Below are 21,209 nucleotides of genomic sequence, written 5' to 3'. Positions count from 1 at the left end.
ATGCTAACAAGAGGTAAGCTGTTTTATGTAACTTAATGTCAGCTATCATGATCTCATAACAAAATCATACATGAGAGGCTCTTTTTTGCAACCAACCACTTCCTTTCACATCATCACAGAAAGCTAATAATGCCTCAAGTGAAAAGGCAAGGTTAAAGCATAAAGGCATACTTTTTTGCATAAGTAGCTAATACAATTCCTTGTAAAATGAAATCCTTTTCAGATGTTCAAGAAAGTTCAAGCATGCAGTAAAAAGACTGGCTTTTCTTTTGATAAATCCATGCAAAAATACACTGAATATGATGAAGCCAAGGACTTAGTATTTTAGGCCAGATTCCGTTCTACACTGCTGCCCACGTAATCTATAAAGTAGTCTTAATCTGACCAGTGTAGGATAATGGTCTTTCTATGTGCACATACAGCCAACTCTTAGGGCTCTTAGGGCTGTCACTCTCATCGCACCAGAGAGGCGTACATACACCTTCAGGGGAAGGGCAGGCTGCCTGCCCCACCACGGTTCTCTGAAGCACTTTTCCTCCCTGAGCTCATTGCAGCCAGGTATGCAGGACAGGAGCAACTCTGGCAAAGCTGAGCTTCCTGCCACAGCAGGATCTGGCTACTGCTTTTCAGTTTGATTTGTCTGTCAGAAAGAACAAACTGGCAACTTGGCTTTCTTATGCTGGTAATGCTAAATTGCATTTATCATGCTTATTTCAGTTAGTGTGTTAGTCTCCGTTTCCGTACAGTTGCCAACACTCAGTCATTCTTCCTGTGGGTTACCTTAATTTTAGACTGTGTGTGTGCGTCCAGTGCTTACTTTTGTTTTTCCAAGCATTTTATAAATTCCTCCCCAGTTCAGCACTGTAATACCTGATGAAAAACAGGTGAATGAAAGGCTGTTCCAATGCTCCTTCCCAGCAATATTCTGGCGGTGCAGCAAAGTCATTGTGCTACTTGTAGTGTTCTGCAAAAAAAGGAGATGGAACGGAAAATAATGATAAACTGTGCTTTTGCAACAGTATGAGAAACACATTAGTTCCACTCATATAAAACCAGTCAACCTTCACTGAACAGACTGCCTGGCACTGGGAGTTTTTTGATGGATTTAAAGAAGGAAATAGTGAGCAGGAAGCCTCAGTCTTGAGGATACAGATTAGTGACTAGACAACCAGGGCAGCCCAGTGCCACTTCCTATACAAAATACCAGTGATTCATTTCTTGAATATTCTTGATTTAATCTTGTGTGGTGCAATACAATTGCCTCACTGTATTTCAGTCACCTGAACACTAATTCTGCATTGTTCTGGGTGCAGCACTCCAAAAAGTCTGAGATAGTTTTGTTTCACAGTCTTACTTTTTGGAGGCTTGGGTGGCTAGGAGGGTCACAGGTGGGACTTCTACAATCATCTAGAAAACTTGCACTTGGGGGAGGATTCACTGAAAACAGAGGAGCACACTGAGGAGTGAACAGATGTACTGAAACAGAAATTAGGTGCAGTACAACATAGCTGGATCAGCAAAAATAAAGGAGCTACTTTTTTTAATCCATGTGACACTGCTACAGCTTTTTACCTTAGGAAGAATGGATCCAGCTAGATGTTTCTGCTGAAGATGTTAACTTTTTATAAAGTTAAGTCCCTGATGCAAAGTTAAGGAAACAAGTGGAATTCGCATCAAAATGTAAGCTCTTGGTTCAGCCTGCCGAAGACTCGCGAACCTTACTGACATTGGGAAAATGTGTCTTGTACGTCAGCTAGATATTTTGACAGCATGGTGTTTGTGTGTTGTTTGGTAAGCGCTGTTTTAACCATCTGGTAAGCACATTAATTCCTCCAAATAAGGAGACAGAGACCATGACAAACACAGGGCTGATTTACTCCGTTTACATTAAGGCTTTACACCCAGCCGTGAGGCCACAGAACTGTGCCTCTGGAGCAGAGTTTGGCAGCAAACTCTACAGCGTCAAAGAATATCAGGCATAACCCTTGCACTGTCGGGGGATGCATTTCCTCCTCTCTCAGTGGCAGATATGGATGCCTGAGAAGTACAAATATGAGAAAACTAACCCTGAGCATGCTGTCTGTGGGGTGTGCCATCAAATCTCCTGGAAGTGCTACTCCAGCATACCAGTACGTGCCAGTCTAGTTCAATCACTGTTTCCACATCATAGTAGGAGTAAGTCACAGGAAATGGTGTGCAAGGAGTAACAGCATGGAGAGGACACGAAAGACAGCTATAACATGGATTAGGAGAAACAGAAGAAAACAAAAGCTGGCAGGCTGTATCCAGCAGGATGGAAGATCTGTTTTCAAAAAAAAAAGCAGGAAAGTGTGAGGGAACTTAACTTCCCTTTATAATTGTTGGTTCTTTTACTTTGGCACAAAAAGAAAGCACACAGATTTTATATTCTTAGAGGTCAGGGGAACAATGCACTTCCTTTAATTTTAAACATAACTACTAATCAAAATTCTGCTATTCCTACAATAGCTGCTGGTAGGTAGGCTTTCCCATTGCTGGCTCTGAAATGTTCACTGAGGAATGTAGCAGTCAGCATGACTGGGGATGACATAGTCTGAACCTCTTTTTTGGCAGTGAATATTTCTGTCTCCCTTGTTAGCCTTATTTAAGGTTTTGCATCAGTCCTCTGACTATTGCCTTCCCCATTTCCCCATTCTCTTCCATACAAGAAAGACATTGTTGGAGTCCAGAGTTGTTTATTGGGTCAAACAGGTTCACCTGTAAAGAAAAGCACATCTAAAATCCTTTACTGTGATTTGTCATCACTTGCAGTTAAATTAATTTTTGTTTTTGGCAGTGTCCATTTCAGTCATCAGAAGTTTCACTGCATCTCAGCATGAGCAGCAAAGTTTTCTGATAAGGCCTATCAAAATGAATAAACTGGTGATATTCAGGTTATCACATTTGGGAATGTGTAAGTGCCAGATGAGTTTTACAGGAAGATCAGTTAGCTGACTTTCAGAAAAGATGTTTGGGTCTTTCCCACTGCCATTAAGTGAAGTGTAACTGCTTTGACACTTTATGGAGCAGCAAGCCACAGTTCTGGAAAATGATAAAATTACTCTAGTGTATGTCTCAGCCAAGTGACAAACAAAACAGTATTAAGTTAGTAGGTAAAAAGCCATCATATTCTGTCCAAAGTGAGCTGCTATACAGACCATACAAGCATATACAGACCATACAAGTTGCTTTCATTGCTGTTTTTTATGCGACTACATACAGGGCATGGAAAGACAACTCTTGGGTGAGGACATATCTCATAAGCAGTTCTGTGAAGGTGAAGACGGTACTTTCTAAAAAATTCCAGGATTCTCTTCTGAAAACTATCTTGAGACAGTGATGTTAGTGGAGAGACACAATGCCAGCACCAGCTTAACCAGTGCGTTGGCTTCCAGACTTGTACCAACATATCTTTATGGAAAACTCATTTACAGGCTGTTTTTGTCATGAGATACAGGATGGCTTGATACTGAGATTTTTATCATCAGTGGCTAGAAGGAGAACATTCAGAAAAGAATGCAAACTGATTAATGGGAATTACTTCTGATGATGTATTCTGCCTGAGAGGCTATACTCTCCCCTTAAGATTGTAATAGATTTGTATTCTAGGATATATTTTCAAAGGTAATTCCAGCATAACTTTGGTTGGGAAGATTTGTTTGGCTTCTCTTTTACTTTGAATGCTAAAAATGCCGGAAGCATTTTCTTTTAAGGAAAACTTAAGATTCATTATTTCATTTTCTTATTTACAAGGATATGAAAAAAGTGACAGAGCCAGGACAAGAACAATGGAGTGGCCAGAATTAAAGTGTAAAAAAGGAAGTACCTTCTCTCACCACATATTGGTAGACTGGAGAACTCTTTGACGCAGGGAGCTTCGCAAGTCCTGGACAGTACCTTAGAAAGTCCTTAGCAATGTCTATACTGGAATGGCACTGATCTGGCCAAGACTGTTCTACCTCCTGAAGCCTAAAGATCTCAGGCACTGCAGGATCCCGTTTCACTGTATGTGGCATAAATCCCACAAGTGATGCCAAAGACAAATCAAATATATCAGCAATTTACACTGATCTTTACAAAGTGCCACAATGGATTAAAGACAGATGGTCCTTTAAAATCCCATCACTGTGTCTGTGTTTGCATGCTAACATAGCTGCCCTTAAGGTTTTGTGTAGAACTGAATGGGAAAGGAAGCTGCTAACAGCTACAATCATCCTGTGCACACGGCTCGACACGTAAATTGTTTTTATATCATTAAAATGTTAGCATCCATGGCCAATGCTGAGTTTAGGAGGATGGTGCATTAGCCAGTTACTGTGTATGTAGGCTGGGGAACAAGGACAGCAAGACTCCAAGATTAACTAACGAACAGGACCACACTGAAGTACTTGACTGAAATTAGTCAGTGGTCTGATATCAAAAGATTCCAGTGAAAAACAGAGGTGTTCCTGAAGCAGGAAATCACTGCTCAGTCTATGAATTAGGATTACCTCTGGTATTCAAGTTTAGACATGACTAGAGAATGTAATGAGCACTATCAAAGTAGCTGGTACTCCTTTAATTTTCAAGTCAGCCTGAAATACAAGAATAAAAGAACCTTAAAAGCTAGTGACAAGCAAACTTTTATTCCAGTACTGAAAAGATAGAGCCCCACAATAATAACTGTTAACTGATGAACAGTGGAAGAGGATAGTAAATTTCTGAAGCTGTTCTTCAAAAGAAGGAAAATGTATGACAAAAGGCCCTCAAAAATGAGTAATGTGCACACCAAGGAATAACTAAATAAACAGATTCAAACATATTAGGATTATTCTCAAGGAAAACAGTCAGCAGCGAAAAGGCTCAAATAGAACCAATAAGACTGCACAGAGCATGCCTTACCTCTGTGATATTAAAACCATCAAAGGGTGGTTGCCTAAAACAAAATGCTGGATTAGTAAAGTGGTTAGGCCTAGTATGGCAAAACCCTAATTCTAACCCCTCTAAACCAAGTGGATAAAAATCTGTAAACCAGCTCTAATCTCTCTGGACTAGAAAAACTGGACTTCAACAAACTGGAAGATTTAGAACATCTGATTTTTTGGAAATTCCTGGTGGGATTCAGCTCCAGATGGGATTCTAGTTCCAGTAGGATTCAGTTCCAGCAGAGCATGCAGAGTGAATCAGCTCTGCACTCTAAAACAGATACCTATTATCTGGTGAGGCGAATGCCTCTTTATGCTCCATTGATGGTATTGTCAAAATCTTGATTGACTATAATGGGAACCTAAGGCACTAAAGCAACTAGGTATCTAAATGTAGGTGTCCTAATCTTGGACTGGATCCCACCCAATATGGGGTGACTGAGTTGATTCATAGCAAGTCTTCTCTGTCACAGTATCTCAGATAAAAGCACCTAAGGACCCAGAAGGCATGCTGAACTCTAGTTAAGCCTGAAAGAAATTCAGAAGTCAAAGGAAGAAGCAAAAATAAATATCACTGCTCTTCATATCTGTTCATTCACAAAGTATAGTTTGGACTATCCAACATATTTTGTGATCTGTTGTTGCAATCCGAGAAAAACTGAAAAACAAGTACAACTAGACATCAAAAAATTGTGTATTGTTTCAAGGTTATAAAGACATTCTGAGGCATACTGAGTTTAGACTAGGAAACAAATTCCTATAGCTTAGGGTAGATAAGTGTAGTTTTGAGAAAAAAACAAAGTTAAATAGTTTATGAATCCCAGTAAAAAACTACTGCTTATGCTACTAAACTCTAAAACGAATAGTGATAAAAAGATGATGCTGATTCTGGACTTTAGTAAACTCATTTCTTATTTTGGTACCAGTTTTTCTGTTAATCCTGGCTTGATTCCTAGGTCAAGTAACTTCATTGACTCCCTTTTCCTGTCTCCAGCTCATTTCCGCCTATTGCATAGGCACAAGTTCTCTTGGCCTCTTCACTTTTTTCATCTTACTTATAGCTTAAAGCTCAGTTCACACCGATTTTATTCAATAAAGTTCTGTCAAATTATTTTCCAAGAGCATATCTACAACAGTTTTCTAATATTATGGTTCCCTCCACTCTCTCAAGCTATAGCCATTCACTCATCTTGTACCACTTCTGGGACAGGCAGGCAGACATTATAGACACACTGTTCCTCTTCCATTTACACATGCAGCTGCATCCTCAGTGTGTCCTAAGAAGTTATAATGCTTAATCATTCTCTGCCACTGAGTGATCCATGGGGAATGCAGTTCCTAAGAAGATAGTCCAATTTGTTTGATGTCATCATCCCTCAGGGAATCGTGTTTATGACTGAGCTGAATGTTAATGTTCAACATTCCATATTCTAAAAATGTCAAAAGGTCTACTGAATAATCCCTGTAGCTACTTCTTTGATGCACTGTCAAGGATAAATATTAATAGGTCTGCTATAAATATAAGCATTTGTCCTACAAAAAGCACTTCAAAGAGTATAAAATCCATCCTAGCATCTTACATATACCAAATCATGCACAATAATGACTTCCTGCATAATGATGGTATTAAATAGCAACTCAAAGTCATGTCAGTGAAAATTTATTTACTATTTTTTACTTACAGGCATCAGAGGAAAATGAGTTAAGACTGTCTTGATATAGGCTGTGACAGAAACATTTTTCTTCCAATGCTTGTAAATAAGAAAAAAGGAAATAATTTACTGAGAATTTGACAGGATAAGACTTTAACCATCTATAAGCATATACTTATGAAGCAACTGTTTGTTACTCACAGATCTAGTCTGTACAAGTCACCATACTGGGTGAAAAACGTTTTCCATCCCACCAAAGGATGAAATCAGTAGTCACAAAGCCATGCCAAAACTGATGCTCGACCTTCCACTTGAGTTCTGACTGAAGTTGACTAGCAGTTTCTGACTCTAGACAAAGTAGAATCAGGTCTTTTATTAAGGGGCAAAATAACTTAAAATTCATTTAGTGACTAATCTTCTGCATTTCCAATATCATGAGAACAACAGTATGAGAGCTATTTTTAACATGTGGAAAGAACATTTAATTTTATCAGAAGGAAACAATGAAGAATTTAATTTATTCTCCACATGTGTGCAAAACCCCCATTGATACTAATAAGAGTTAAGCAGCCTATGGAGAAGAAAATAGGCCCCCAGTTGTGGCAAAATATTTTAAGAAAATTATCTGCAGCTTTCTAATGACCATAGAAATTATTTCTTCTATACCAGTGGAGAGAGAAAAAGGATTTCATATTCAGCCAGTCATGAAAAGTCTCTTGCTCTCCCAAGGCTATATGTATGCAAGCAGTGGTACATACACACACACACATAGATGCACTCACAAGTGTTTATGGCTGGTTTCTCACACACTTACCTAAACACATCCTTCTCAATCATTCCCTTATTCCAGCCAGGCTGATCTATGGAATGGGGCTATCTGAAATTCTGCTGCCCTAATTGCTGCTGTTCCTAATTAGGGTTGAAAGAAGATAAATTTTGCTTAATTCATGTGTTTTTTGAATCTGAGTGTTTAACACAGTCAGAGGTACCTGACAGGACCAAGAAAGGCTGCTGAACCACCTCATTTGCCCTGTGCCACATTTTGCTTAATTCTATTATCTTTCATCAGTTTGGAGGGTTAATCTTGGTCAGTCATCAGCAAGTCTCCTCAGCTGCCTAGTAGCACTGCTGCAAAGGAAGGTGCTTTGACTTCATCCTTAATATTTGTATCAGGCATCTCCATTTTTTTTTTGGATAAACTTTGGTATAAGAGGATGGTTGTTATCAGATTATTCCACCTAATACTTCATTGTTCTGAGGCATTTCCTCCTGAAGACATAGATATTTTACCATTCCTGTGGTGGAGCTCTTTCCCTTCATTTTCTGAACTTTTTGAGGCTGCAGTGTTCCTCATGCTCTTGGGCAAAACCACCATTGGTAAGCAGGACTTCTGAGAACGTCAGCTTTTTATTGGTGTTCACAGCAAGGGTTTAACTGAATGGCATACAACTTTTTTTTTCATTGCATTCTCTGGGGAACTGCCCAGGCTTTGAAATACTGCATTGTATGTTCATTGTAGCCAAGAACCTGTACTGCTGAACCACATCATCCTAAGAACATTTATAGTCCCCATTCTGTCCAACTAAGCTTATAATGTGTTAAGATTATTTACACACAGATGCTTATTTACAGCTCTTTTATGTACCTTTCACCCAATTTTATGTTTAATTCAATGTGCAGTTTTAGAATCATATCATTTGAGGCACTCACCTCTGAAAAAATTCACTAGAATTTGCATTTCACTTAATGCTTTTACATTTTTCAAAATGTCAGCGTAATAATAAGAACAGGACTTCTGAGCTTTTGTTTTATTTTTATATCTGTGGAATGAAAGGCAAATTGGGCTGGGGCACCTTTGTTTACTTTCCTTATGAGTCACATACAGTAGGACCTTCAGTTACTGCTGAAAGCTCATTTGTACCCTGAACATTTTCATGTCCATTTAAGCTAATTTTATACAATGTTCAGTCAATTATGCACAAAATGGAGTAAGCCAAAGAACTAGCTCAATCAAGCCTCTCTTCTCCTTAAAAAAAAAAAAAGGCAAAACAGAAAAGAGCTGATAGGAAGGCAGTAAGGTGTTGCAGGCAGGTTCCTGGCCTGGCTATCAGGAGACATTTGTTCTCTTCCCAGCATGGTCATTTACCTTTGATGCTGATTTTAAGCTGGAGACTTCACTTCTCCTTGGTTTACTTTGTCAGTCTTTTCCACTCTAAGTCTCAGATAGTTACTTAGCAAACCTCTATTTGTTGTATAGACCATATATATATTTATGGTAAACTCTATTTATGGTATAGGCATGTTCTTTATTATATATTTATTAAAATACTTACCTCAGTGAGGCTCTAATCTTTGCAGGCCCATAGACCCTCCTAAATCACAAATAGCAGGTTTATAAATACAGATTTCATATAAGTATTACTTGTAGTTTCATGGAGGAAATTTAGATGACAGTGATTTCGATGAAGGTTTGGCTTCAACTGAGATCAAGACCTGGCCTTGGAAATCAATGCATCCCCTCCCCTGACCAAAAAACACATGTCAAATTCTGAAGAGCTGGAGTCAGCAAAGGTGTCTAGATTGGTAAGTAATGGTTAGAGTTTAAGAAGTAATAAAGTAGTGCCTAGACTTCAAAAATCTCAGCTACAAGTGAAGGGAGTCCCTGGCATTCTGCAGGGAAGGGAGAGCACTCTTGTCTTCCCTGTTCCCCCAGAACTGTCATCCTTCAGGATCAGGGCAGTCATGTACTTAGAATGGACCCTAGTTTAGGAAATGAAATGGGGTCAACTGCCCAAATTGTAAAAGCTTCCATCCCTATTGCTTGGTGTCTCTATAGCTGTATCAGTATACTGCAGCAGCATCTGCATACTAGGTAACTATATCCAGTTCTGAATGTGAAGCAAAGCTCGCTTCTTTTCCTAGGAATCTGGAGAGCAATTGGTTGCAGGATACAGGCAGTTTTATCATTAACTTTATGGTAGAACTCCATCATATCACCACTTAGATGATGGTTCTATACTTTGGATACTTAAATTACAGCAAAGGATCTCAAGCAGAGGATAGATGTTTGGAGAAATTGAACTACATACGCAAGGTCATCCATGATGCCCTCTCTCCTTTCTTATGCTTGAATTTCAGAATAAAGTTTAACTTACTATAATCTAGGATTCCCCAGAGTCATGCTTCAACACCCAAGATATGCAGAACTTCTTTGATACTGGCCTCTTTCTCACTCATGCGAGCTCAAAATCCCACTTCTAATCTTTGTGATTAAGAAATGATAGAGTAGATTTGCAGGTAAACATAGGCTTATCTGACAGCTGCCTTTGGCGGAATGGCACTAAGTTTTTTTATTACTCACAAGGATGTATATTCATTTAAAAATACAACAAACTGAGTTTTGTGAGTCAGGAACATTTCTTTCTCTTAGTTTATCTTCTTCTCCCACTAGTACATGAAAATATATATTGATGTTGCCTTGTGGCATTACAGTTTTTACTGTGTCACATCATGGTTTCCAAAACACATCACTTATGATACATGGTAGCTTAAAGGAAAAGGCAGTATTCAGCAGGGAAACGAAGGGTGAAACACTGGCCCCTTTGAAGTCAGTGAGAATAACTATTTTTGCCTTTAGCAGAGGCAAGGTTTCATTCCAAGCATTAAGGGACAAATGTGGAGCCGTATACTTATTTGATATCTTAGGTAAAACTGTAGAGAAGTGAAATGCCTTCATCTGGAATCTAGGATGCTTAATATCAGTAGGCCTTTAGGTACATGTAGCTGAATGATACACTGGCCCAATGAATAATCGAAAATCTCTACATTTGACCTCTGGTTCTATAAATGAAGAAAAGAGAACCGAACAACTGCAAAAACATTATAGTCCACAAGATTTCTATTTACATACATAATACAGAGCATCCATATCTGGACATATCTTACATAAGAACAAAACAGCCAAGCTAGTGGCTACCTGAGTTTAAATGAGTAAATTGCATAAGGACACAAAAATATATTTAGACAGAATTTCAATAAAAGGGCAGAAAACATTTGTTAAATCCAAAACACATTAAGATGGGATTTCTTCTCTGGTAGCTGCCCTCTCTATCATTAAAAATATCTGTATCTAGTTAAGAGGATTTGGTATCATAGTTAAACATGGAAAATGGTGAGATAAATAATTCATGAGCATCTGAATAATTTCTAAATAGATATTTTGACTAATTTACTTTTGACAAATGAATAAGTAAAGCTTTGTTTTTGCAATAGTCTGGTGAACACAGTTTTCAGTTCTGTAGCTGAAATAAAATTTATTTTGGACAACCGCCGATTTAGTTTCTGAAGGCTCATAACACATGACTTAGTTAACAAATCATACAGCTTCACCACTTGCTCATGAATTTTGAGTATCATAATACATTTCTGCAGTGAATAGTTGTCAAACAAATCCATTAGCCAAAATTTGTCAGTGTGAAGAAATGCAGTAAGGATGCTGGAACAGTGAAGAAAATAATTAACTAAATCTTTATAGGTTTGCACACAATTCACATACACAGAAAAAATGACAGAACAGTTAAAGCAGCTCTGCTCTTAGCTCAGCTCTTTCTTCTATTCTAATGAAAGAATAAAGCTGAGGCTTTGATATCACTGCATTGTCATGGTAATGTGAAGTTATGAATTCAAGATGATGACTTTACTGTAGGTTTAAGAATGAGAAAATTTTAAACTATGGTGAAAAGACATCAGTCTAGACAAAAGGCCAAAGGTCAACAAAAGCTATGCACTGCCCATGCCATGGAGAGTCACTTTGTGATTAAGTATGATCTACTTGAAACAACTGCACAACAAAATCTCAATTTAGTATCAATATCCCCATATTTCACATTGTTTAGTATGTAGCTAACATGAGACTCAGAATATTTAGAAAAGGAGACTGATTGCCCTTAAGTTCTGCAGAATTCTCCCTCTTCTTCCTTTTCTGCCTCTCCACCTACATCCAAGTCTGCAGTATAGATACTGTTTTCAATAACTGTAGAAGAGTGGTTGAGTGTAGCTGATATACAAACATGCCCTTCAAACTAAAATGTCATCCATTTTGCTCAGAAAGAGGTAAGGCACATTCGTAAGCAACATGGAGAAAATTCTTCTTTTCCTATGATGTATTTGTCTGATACTTGTTCTCTGGAACGACAGAAAGCTTCATTGTCCAAAATGAGTGTTTATGATTCAGTAACGACTTCAGCCTTTGGCACTACTGATTTTTAAGTATTATTTATGTAACAGGTATGTCCCATTTTAAAATAGGATGAAATATATAAAGATTAGATATCTGCTTAAATGTTTTACTGTAGTCTTAGATTCCATCCCTGGAAAAATTTAAACCAAATGCTTTCATGTTCCAAAGTAAGAGCTTGATCTCTATGTGAAAGATGCAACTGCAGTTGTAACTGCAACTAGTTTGCATTTTATAATTCTGTCCTGTAAGTTAAAGGATTTGAAAGATGTGGCTTATTATTGAGAGGAAAGGAAAAACACACTGAAGTTCAATTTCACTAGAAATTTTTCTGTACATTTTTTTGGCAGTAACATGTCTGACTAGTGATTTCAAAATCTTTATCAGCTTCCAAGCACTGATTAGAGCTCCACTGTATAAAAAACTTTAAAAACAACATGACAAGGAAAATCTCTGCCCTGGTGAGCTCTCAATCTGCAATTTCATTAAAATAGGATGTATGAGACAGGAAGAAACATGAAAGGGCAAATAGGATGAACATTCATACATTAGCCACAGGAGCAGGTTTAGCACTCAGAAGCAGTGACCAGCCTATTTTCTGTATGTTTTCTGCAGAACTAATAAAATTCAACTGATGTCTCTAGCCTGTTCACCAATTAAAGGTGCAGAGCTAAAATTTGCACCAGGTCTGAGAGGCCTCAAACCTTCCTCTTTGGAGTATGAGGAAAAAAGTGAGCAATCACAAAGCGTCTTCAACTACACCACCACCTGCTGTTGCAACCATTATGGCTCACATAATTTGTTCATACCAGAATATAGTGTACATCTGCTATTTACTGATATTTTGCTTTATTTTTCTTACATTTTTCTTATTATGCCTTGTGCTAATATTGAGTAAAATTGCCAAGTACTGTAGAGGTTGTATAAATATGGATTATATATTGCTTATAAAGGTCTTCCCTTTTCGTAACGTCAAAGAATGAATAATGCATTGCCTCCCTTTCCAGCTAAGCAATATAAACATCAAAAGAAGGATTAGCATTTTAGGTCTTGACAACACTATAATTTTGTGTCAAATGTCTTCCTGCCTTGTGCAGAACATTTATATTTTTATTCCTATTACATAATCAAAGCAGTGGGCCAAACAGTTTTTGCTTTCCTTTAATTTACATAATTAATTAAAACCAAACATTTTTGCCAAGCTATTTACACTCACACTGAAATAATAAATGCCAGGTTTCCTCCTGAAATAAATGTTAACTAGGTTCCAAACTCCTGTCCTTCCTGCAAAGCAAAAGTTTATCATGCACAGTAAACCACTGCTACTTTGTTGGAATAAGCCAGCAGTCAGACGTAACGGATTATGCCATATGAATAATCTGAGATGCTGTTACTCTAAAAGTGGAAAGGTCTTAAGAGTCAGATGGTCTACGGAGGCTTGGCTGCTAAGAGTCAACGCGAAGCTTGGCTGTTAGTACTGGATGAGGGGAGCTTATGCTTAAGGAGACTCGGGGTGCACTGATTTCTGGCCAGATGGCCAGAGGAGTCCAAGAGGACTCTTGTGTAATGGCTCCTGTATAATGGAGACCTCAACAGATAGGAGACAGTGATATAAATGCTGTCTTAGATGTCTTATATGAATTTCTTTCAGATTCAGTAAGTCCGACTGATGCAGAGATCCATGTCTTTACAGGTTCCACCTAGTGACCTATCTAATCATTTTTTTCTATCTATATTTGTGCTTCAGATCTCTCTTTCTGCAGCTATAAAGCAAGAAGCATTCTGCCAAGTCAGTAAAACAAAGAAAGTTCTAAGCAGCAGTTGTTGCCTCCAAAGTGAAAGTGTCTACTTTGTCTAAATTTGAATGAGAGGAAATCAGGATGTTAAATACATGTGAATAGTTAGATACGCAATAAGCTGTTTGCTTGAAAGGGAAAAGTCATCTGGAGTGTTGAAGGAAAGCAGCATAGTTCTGTGCGTTTTCCGTTATTTGTTATTTCTAGGTTTTCAACTTGCTGTTTGGGGGAAAGGTGACTTTCTATTCTCTTTTATCTGATGGAAACATAAAAACCTATTTATCAGCTATGATTTGTCCTCTGAGATTCACAAAGTCGTTGTTAGTTAGGTACGATACTAATGACTATTCAGTACTCATGTGACCTGTCTGCTCCAGAGAGCCCTTGTTTTGAAAGTAAAGACACAAACCAGTCCATACCAATTGTCTGGGGAACCAAGGCCACTCCATAGTATGGAGCACAAAAGCACTATAGACTCAATTGTCAGTCAGAATGGTTTGCACAGATGGTTCTCCAAATGTAGGTCTTCATCTTGCACGTACCTGTAATTCAAAGTCACTTTGGAGTTTATGCATAGTTCGAGAACTGGTTTGTTAAATCTTTGTTCTCTGACAAACTCTTTATTCTCTCCATTAAGAAAGAAACATATTGAAGCGCTGTTAGTAAAAACTGTATTGAACCATTCTAGAAGCTGGGAAATCTTCAAAAAATCTCCCCAGAAATGAAAAACAGAAAAACTGCCAGAGCTTTCTCATGCACAGTACAAAGCATACAGACTGGTATTTTCCTCTTGCTTTCCTTTTGTTAGTATCAATGACCGTGTCCATATATACGAAGGTTTCTGAGATCATACATAGAGAAATGTGATTTCTCTAAGTTATTCAAAACTTTGAGAAGCTTGGGCTTATCATAAAAATGCAGGTATCATGAGAACAGGCAGAATCATTTAGTCCCACCAGGAATGTAAACTAAGTTAGAGATTTTTATCAGGCTATATGAAGCACACACATGTGGAAAGCCAGGGAACAGTCTGTATCAAAGACAGTACCAAGTTTAAAATTTGTAGTTTATTCTTGTTATCTAAGTACACCCAATATTAGTAATGGATAAATTTGGGCTCTGCAGAAATCAGACTAGGACCAAGTCTGTTCACAGTTTCTACAAAATAGAACTGGGATTTAAGTGTATTGTACAATATAGACAGCACTTTGAACTTTTACGCATAGCAAGGCTACTTTTGTTTCTTTTGAATTTGTTTCTCCTTTGATAGAGTAATTTCCCCTCTAATTTCATGGCTTCTCATGTTCTTTTCTGCTAAATAGAAAGAGGCTACCCTGTCTTGAAATGTGAAAGAGTTTCTTTTTATCTACGGGACATGTCAATTAGCTGCATTAATTTACCTTTAAATGTTGTTACAGAACCCCATACCTGCTATTATCACAAAGATCAACATTTGCCTATCCTTCAAAGGTACACAAATTCATAACCAGACATGTCAAGACTCACTGACTTTGGACAGGAAATACTTCATTTGCAATTATTGGAATATCTAAGGTAGCCATTCTCTGGAGAAACTCCTCTCCTGCTTCATTCAGATTTATAGCTGGAAAGATCAGTTAAAATTAACAATGAAAATTCTCTTCTGCCTGCAAAATCTCAGCAGAATCTCAGTCTTTTTCTTTCTTCTAGATTATTTACCAAATATTTCTGGTCAAACGTTTAGAAGTAGCTGATTAATTTGGGGGATCAAAATCTGTTTTATTTTGAGTGAACACATGGGTAAAATGACAGGCTTCTGTTCCCCACAAGAACAAAAGCATTTAGAATCAGATTTCTAGTGTAAATGATCACAAACAGGAGTACGAATATACCACTAATATTCTCCAGCATCTGCTATTTACTATTGCCAGGAATAGTTCACTAAAATTTATTAGCAGAATATTCACAGAAAGCAAACTCTTAGGGACTATAAATTCAGACAGTACAAATGAATTAGCGTTTTGAACAAGTATTCAGGCAGATTTCTTTTTATAATGCTCACCAAATTCAACAACATTTTTACTGTTTTGAGATTCTTCATAATCTACTTTGCTACCTTCCTCTAACCTCCAAGAGGTTAAGTAGAACTCTATTTCTCTTTGTCTTGGGTGTCCTCTTTCACTGCAGATTCTGTCGGTTTTGCTAACAACACTGTATTTCACCAATCATATCAATTCAATCAATCAATATCAATCAATTCACAGTATTTTGAGACATGAGAGCAAGACAGTGCAAGATTATGGAGGGAAAAGCAAAGACATATAACATGTTACAAGGAGACAAATTCTAGAATAATATATATAGCAGTAGAAGCAGGAAAAACAAACACGCAAGAGAATACCACTCCAAAACACCATATACTCCACAGGCTCTGCACAAATCAGACTAGGACCTCTATGTGAGTGGGCAATTTACTATTACAATTTTGACATTTACCATATTACATGATATACTGCAATATTTTTCTACATCTCAGGTATCAGCCTGGTTCTACAACCTAGTCCAGAAGATAAAAGAACTAGCTACCTTTCCCATTTTTTTCTCAGCATTTAATGCTTAAAATGTGTGACATGAAACATTTGGCTAAAGACCAGAGGGCAGTGGCACACCTATATTGTATTTATAGATGTCATATGATAATTTACAGATTAATAAGAGCTAAAGCTTGTTTTAAAGGTTGTTGCTTCTCATATGAAGCAAGCTATATTACCAAACAAAACCTGGAAAAGCCAGTTGCATCAGATGCAACCATATAGCTTCCTGCATGGATCCCCAGAGGGGTTTTGAGACCCCAGTCCCGCTGGTCACTACTGCTGCAGGAATGTTACTGGTTTATGGCTCGGCCACTAGAGGGGGTCTCGATACCTGTTTTCCCGGAAAAAAAAGGGAACTGAGCATAGGGTATTAGTAATCTGGATTTTCTTTTTTGGGAGGAGGTGGAAGTGACTGGGTGCAGGCTACAGAAATTGCACATAGTTCGTATGTTCATTTTGAAAAGTGGTGTAACTCAGTGGATAAGGCTCAGTTAGTAAAAGAAACTTTAACTCTACTCCTTGGTCTGCTTGAAATAACTTTATAGACTGTTATGAAACAGGGAAGGCGTTCACAAATCATCAAGGCAAACCCAAAAAGGATTATAGGCTTCTTACAGATCTCATGCCAGCAAGACTTGCCATGCCACCTGCTTTTGACAACCATATGACAGCCGACCACGTTCCCGCAGCCTTCTCGCCCTCATTTTACAAAATGGGAAGGAAGCCTTGTTTGGCGATAAGAGCACTGTGGAAAAAAGACAAAAACAACATAAGCAGCAGTCAACAGAGGGAAGCTTTCTTGGCTCTTAGTCTTTCGCCTTTTCCATTAGGACACGGGGCAGTGGGTGAGGATGGTCCTGCTCCAGACTCTGCTGTGCCACACACAGTGGGGCGGCAGCAGGCCTGGCCGGTGGCCAGGGTGTCCCCAGGAGTGGGGCGGCAGCAGGCCTGGCTGTGGTGTTCCCAGGAGAGGGGCGGCAGCAGTCCTGGCCGGTTCCCCAGTGTCCTCAGGAGCGGGGCAGCAGCAGGCCCGCACCTTGGCCTCCACGGCCAGGGTGGAGTACCTGGCAGGGACAGCCTGGTACCGAAAGGTGCTGGCCTCGATTTTAAGAAAACGGGAGACAGGAAAAGTAAGGGCGAGAGTGTGCCAGGCGGGAGGAGGAAGGCGGCAGCAGGAGAAGGGAGCCTGAGAAGAGCCGAAGCGGACAAAGGGAGGGTCGGGGCAAAAGCCTGCCCCGCATTCACCACCCTTTTCAGCGGGGGCTGCGCTGCCCCCGCGGAGCCCGGGCCGGGAGGGCTGCGAGGCCGCGCCGGAGCCGACGGCCCCTGAGCGGGGGGGGGGGCGGCCGGTGCCCGCGGGGGCGCCTCGCCGGGGCCGGGGCCTCCCGCCGTGCGAGGCGCGACGGGCGCCGGCACACGGCCGCGGCAGCCCGGTGCCAGGCGGCGCGCAGAGGTCTGGGCTGCCGCCTGCCGGGGCTGCCCGCCCCGGACCCCCCGCCCGCCTCGGCCGGGGCCCGGCAGCGCCGCCGCGTCCTTTGTGTGCGTGGGGGGAGGCGGGCGGCGGGTCCCCCCGCCGGGCTGTCAGCGCTGCCCGGGAGGAGGCGGGGAAGGGAAGGGAGGAGGCGAGGGAAGGAGCTGGCAGGGCGGCTCTCCCGGCCCGCCACAAGGTAAGCCTTGCTCGCCGGGCGGGCGGGAGAAGGGCACTGGCGGCGCCGCGGGGCCTCTTCCCCGACCTGCCGAGCAGCAGCGCCTCGGCGGGGCGCCGCTGCCGCCCGCTCGCGGCCGCGCAGGAAGCCGAGTGCGGGCTGCGGCGGCGGCTGGGCGCTGCGCGGCGCCGGCACTCGGCGATGGGCTGGCGGCCGCGGCGGCCGGACAGCAGCGGGGGCCGCCGCCGGGCTCGCAGCTAAGGGGCGAGGAGGAGGAGGAGGAGGGACCATGGCAGCATCCAGCAACTCCAGTTTGTCCGGCTCGTCGGTTTCCTCCGGTAAGTTTTCTCCGGCGAGCCCGGGGCTTCTCCCCCCCCCCCCCCCCATTTTAGCGGGGATCTACCTGTGTGCGGACCGCTGTGTGGGGCGGGGAGGGCCGGGGACCCCCGAGCCGCTGGGGGAGCGGCGGGTGGCGGCTCCGTCGCGAGGAGCCGCAGCGGAGCAGGGAAGTCGCGCCGCGTTTCTGCGCGAGGCGGCTGCAAAATGAAAGCGGCGGTGCGGGCCCGCTGTGCGCTCCTGAGCCCCGGGGGGACTGCGGGGAGGTTGGAGCCGCGGTGGGAGAAAAAGGAGCCGGCAGGAAGTGCTGTGCTGGTGTTCTGGTATCTTACTGGGCCGAAGGAGCAAATAGAGAGGTGAACAACTTCGAGGTACTCGTCACTCCGTGTTTTATTTGAGGTGCCAGATTGAGAATTTGTGCGAGCTCTTTTTAAACATAGCGGTAGATCCTGTGAGAAGCAGAAAAGCAGACAAGCTCCTTTTACTGCCGATACAACTGCATAAAATACAACTAAATTTAAAAGGCAACGAACGACTGTGGGTTTTTTAAAGCTGGTGTATGTGACTTGTTCACCTTGCTCTGTGTGTCGGTGTGGCCACATGTGACACTTGCAGCTAGATCCACAGGAACAACTGGCTCCTGAAAAAGAAATATTTATTGTCAACCTTTATAATAATAAAAACTCCACAAAAAATGCAAGTCCTGATTACCTTAACCAGCAAGTAGCTAAAAGAAGTAGGCATCTGCAGTTCTGCCCTGTGTTTGCATTCAGGATGCGAGAGTGGTAAGACCTGAATGAAAACACGCAATAGCCAGCCCAGCTCAATAGCCTGCTGGCTAAGGCGCTCCTTTGGGCAATGTGGTTTTCATTTTGTGGATCCTTTATTTTTTTTTACATCAAAGTTATGTGATAAAACCAGAAACAACTCTGAGAGCCTGGACAGGACTGTCTTCCTCAGTGATCTGTCAAGCTGCAGAAGCGCATTTGCTGCCTGCTTACTTTCCTTGCCCCATGAACCTCAGCTTCTTCCTTGCATCGTGTTCCAGCCTTAACAGAAGTGTTTTGAGAAATGATGCTCAGTGCATGTTTCTGAATCCCCTGGGGCTATACTGCATCTCGACTCTGGGATCTGTCTCCCAGTTTGACAGATGCAGTCCCAGTTCAGGTACCTGAACTCCAGGTTAGAGGGGGAGTTCAGATACATCCTTTGCGTGAGCATTTGATACCAGCTAACTCCAGATGGCCTCCCATTCAGCAGGTGAATCTGGCATGAAACTTTACATCTAGCATAGGCACCAAACTGGTCTTTAGATCCACCTGACTCATAAGTATCGTCAAATGTTTCATAAAAAGACTGACGGCCCTTCACCTTCATTCTTTACATTTTTTTACAAAAAACCAGTGTTTTCTGTTTTTGTTACAGTGCATTCGGTCTGTATTTTTTCTGTGCGCATACCAACCAGAAGTTAAATTTGCTACACTATGATAAAGTTTCCAATATTAGCAGCTGCACCATATCTGACTGTGAGCAGCCATATTTTGGCTGTCTGTGGTTTTGGTTCTCAGAACTCAGCAAGTTTTGGAGCATAGTTTTTACATAATCTAACCACACAGGCTTGCTTATAAATTTACTTCGGTAGAATTTATATGCATGTTCAACTTACCAAGATGAAAACTTCCAACAATATCATTATTTCTATTCAGCGGAAAGGGGAATGTTACAGTATCACAATACATTTTGCTAATGCAGAAGGAAGCTAAGTTTGTGGCTGATAGCAGAATACTGCTGCAAGACTCAGCCCTACCACTGACTTGATGCTTGACCTTGATCAAGTCATGGAATGTGCTGCTGGATCATTTGCTCAACTTCAGAAGTTGTGCAGTGTTCGTCTGTCTCATAGGGAACTTCTGGAGTCAAATTAAGGCATTTTCACATGGTGCTTTCAGATCTTGAAATAATTTAGGAACAATTTCCAGATTTGCAAGTGCATTTTAAACTGCAGCAAAACAGATATTTTAATTATTGTAGCCTTAAAGATATGGCCTATGTACCAGCATTCTGAGAAGAAGTAAAACCACTCATCTCAGGAGCATATAAATAAAATTCCTAATTTGAGACCACTGTCAGTGTGGTTTGAGGTAAAGAAACTGCTGTTTTGAAGTAACAGCAAAAGATCTGCCCTGCTTTTGGCCTTAAATTAGTGTTTATAACATCCAGATATGTGGCTAGGTTTGAGCACAGGGATATGATACTTCAGCAGTTATAAGGTGGCTTGTTGTTTCTTTTAGGAATTTTTGGGGGTGATAGCTGCCCCACTGCCTGCCCTGCGTGTGTACGTGTTGAGCTGGTTCATAGCTAGATTTTGGTCTGTCTGAACAGTGTGCTGCTGAGTATCTTCAGGGTCCTTCTATGTGGATCAAGAATTTGATTAGCCTCTTCTCCCTGTGTGGAAATGCAAGGGTTAGCTAGAATCTGACTTACGTGGCATGAAAAAAGTTTATTTACTGAGTGATAGTGGTAGAAATTAGCATTTGAATAGCAGAGGGGAATTTCCATTCATTTTTTTAAAGGAATGATGGAAGAACATCTTTTACCTGCCTTTCTTAAAACACAGTTCTCCTTCCTTAGATAGTGTTCATCACCACTCTCTTCTTTCATAAGGACACATATTCATTATACAGGTGAGACAGTTCTGTTGGAGGAACAAAGCAGTCACATTAAGCTCTGAGGGGAAAAAAGTCCGTTCATGAATGCTGACTGCTGAAGCCTGAGAATATGTCACTGCAACTGGCCACTTGTGAGGCAACATTTCTCTTTTTGTGCGCTGCCAGTTCATGTCAATGAGAAAAAATGTAAAATATCAATTCAAATATATTTAATGGGAAGAAGCTGCCTGAGAATTTTATGGTGTAGATATTTTGCCTGCCCACTTATGCTTTTGCAAATGTGCAAGTGGGATTTATGGTCTTCACTTGAACTTGTGTCTACATAAGAACAGGATCTGGCTCTGTCCCAGAGCAGTCATTTACAAGCACTACATGCATG

General features: G+C 40.9%; 1 protein-coding gene and 1 long non-coding RNA gene across 3 annotated transcripts in view; one reads left to right on the top strand and one right to left on the bottom strand.

Moving 5' to 3' along the window:
- The window catches only part of LOC112985246 (uncharacterized), a 56,315-nt gene extending 37,817 nt beyond the window's left edge, over positions 1–18,498 (bottom strand). For both annotated transcript variants that reach the window (XR_003259708.2, XR_003259707.2), the window contains exons 1-3: positions 18,229–18,498; positions 16,795–16,924; positions 871–964 (exon numbers count right to left, since the gene is read on the bottom strand). This is a non-coding gene — a long non-coding RNA (uncharacterized LOC112985246). The remainder of the gene's footprint in view (positions 1–870; positions 965–16,794; positions 16,925–18,228) is intronic.
- Positions 17,762–21,209, top strand: part of CHN2 (chimerin 2) — a 168,114-nt gene continuing 164,666 nt past the window's right edge. Inside the window, exon 1 of the mRNA XM_026103711.2 lies at positions 17,762–18,163. Coding sequence (XP_025959496.1) covers positions 18,115–18,163 — 49 coding nt within the window. The 5' untranslated portion in view covers positions 17,762–18,114. The remainder of the gene's footprint in view (positions 18,164–21,209) is intronic.

The sequence above is a fragment of the Dromaius novaehollandiae genome, chromosome 2 (assembly GCF_036370855.1).
Source record: "Dromaius novaehollandiae isolate bDroNov1 chromosome 2, bDroNov1.hap1, whole genome shotgun sequence".
In the NCBI taxonomy this organism is placed as follows: domain Eukaryota; kingdom Metazoa; phylum Chordata; class Aves; order Casuariiformes; family Dromaiidae; genus Dromaius; species Dromaius novaehollandiae.
Note: the sequence above shows the minus strand (reverse complement) of the source record. Positions and strands in the feature narration are given on the sequence as shown.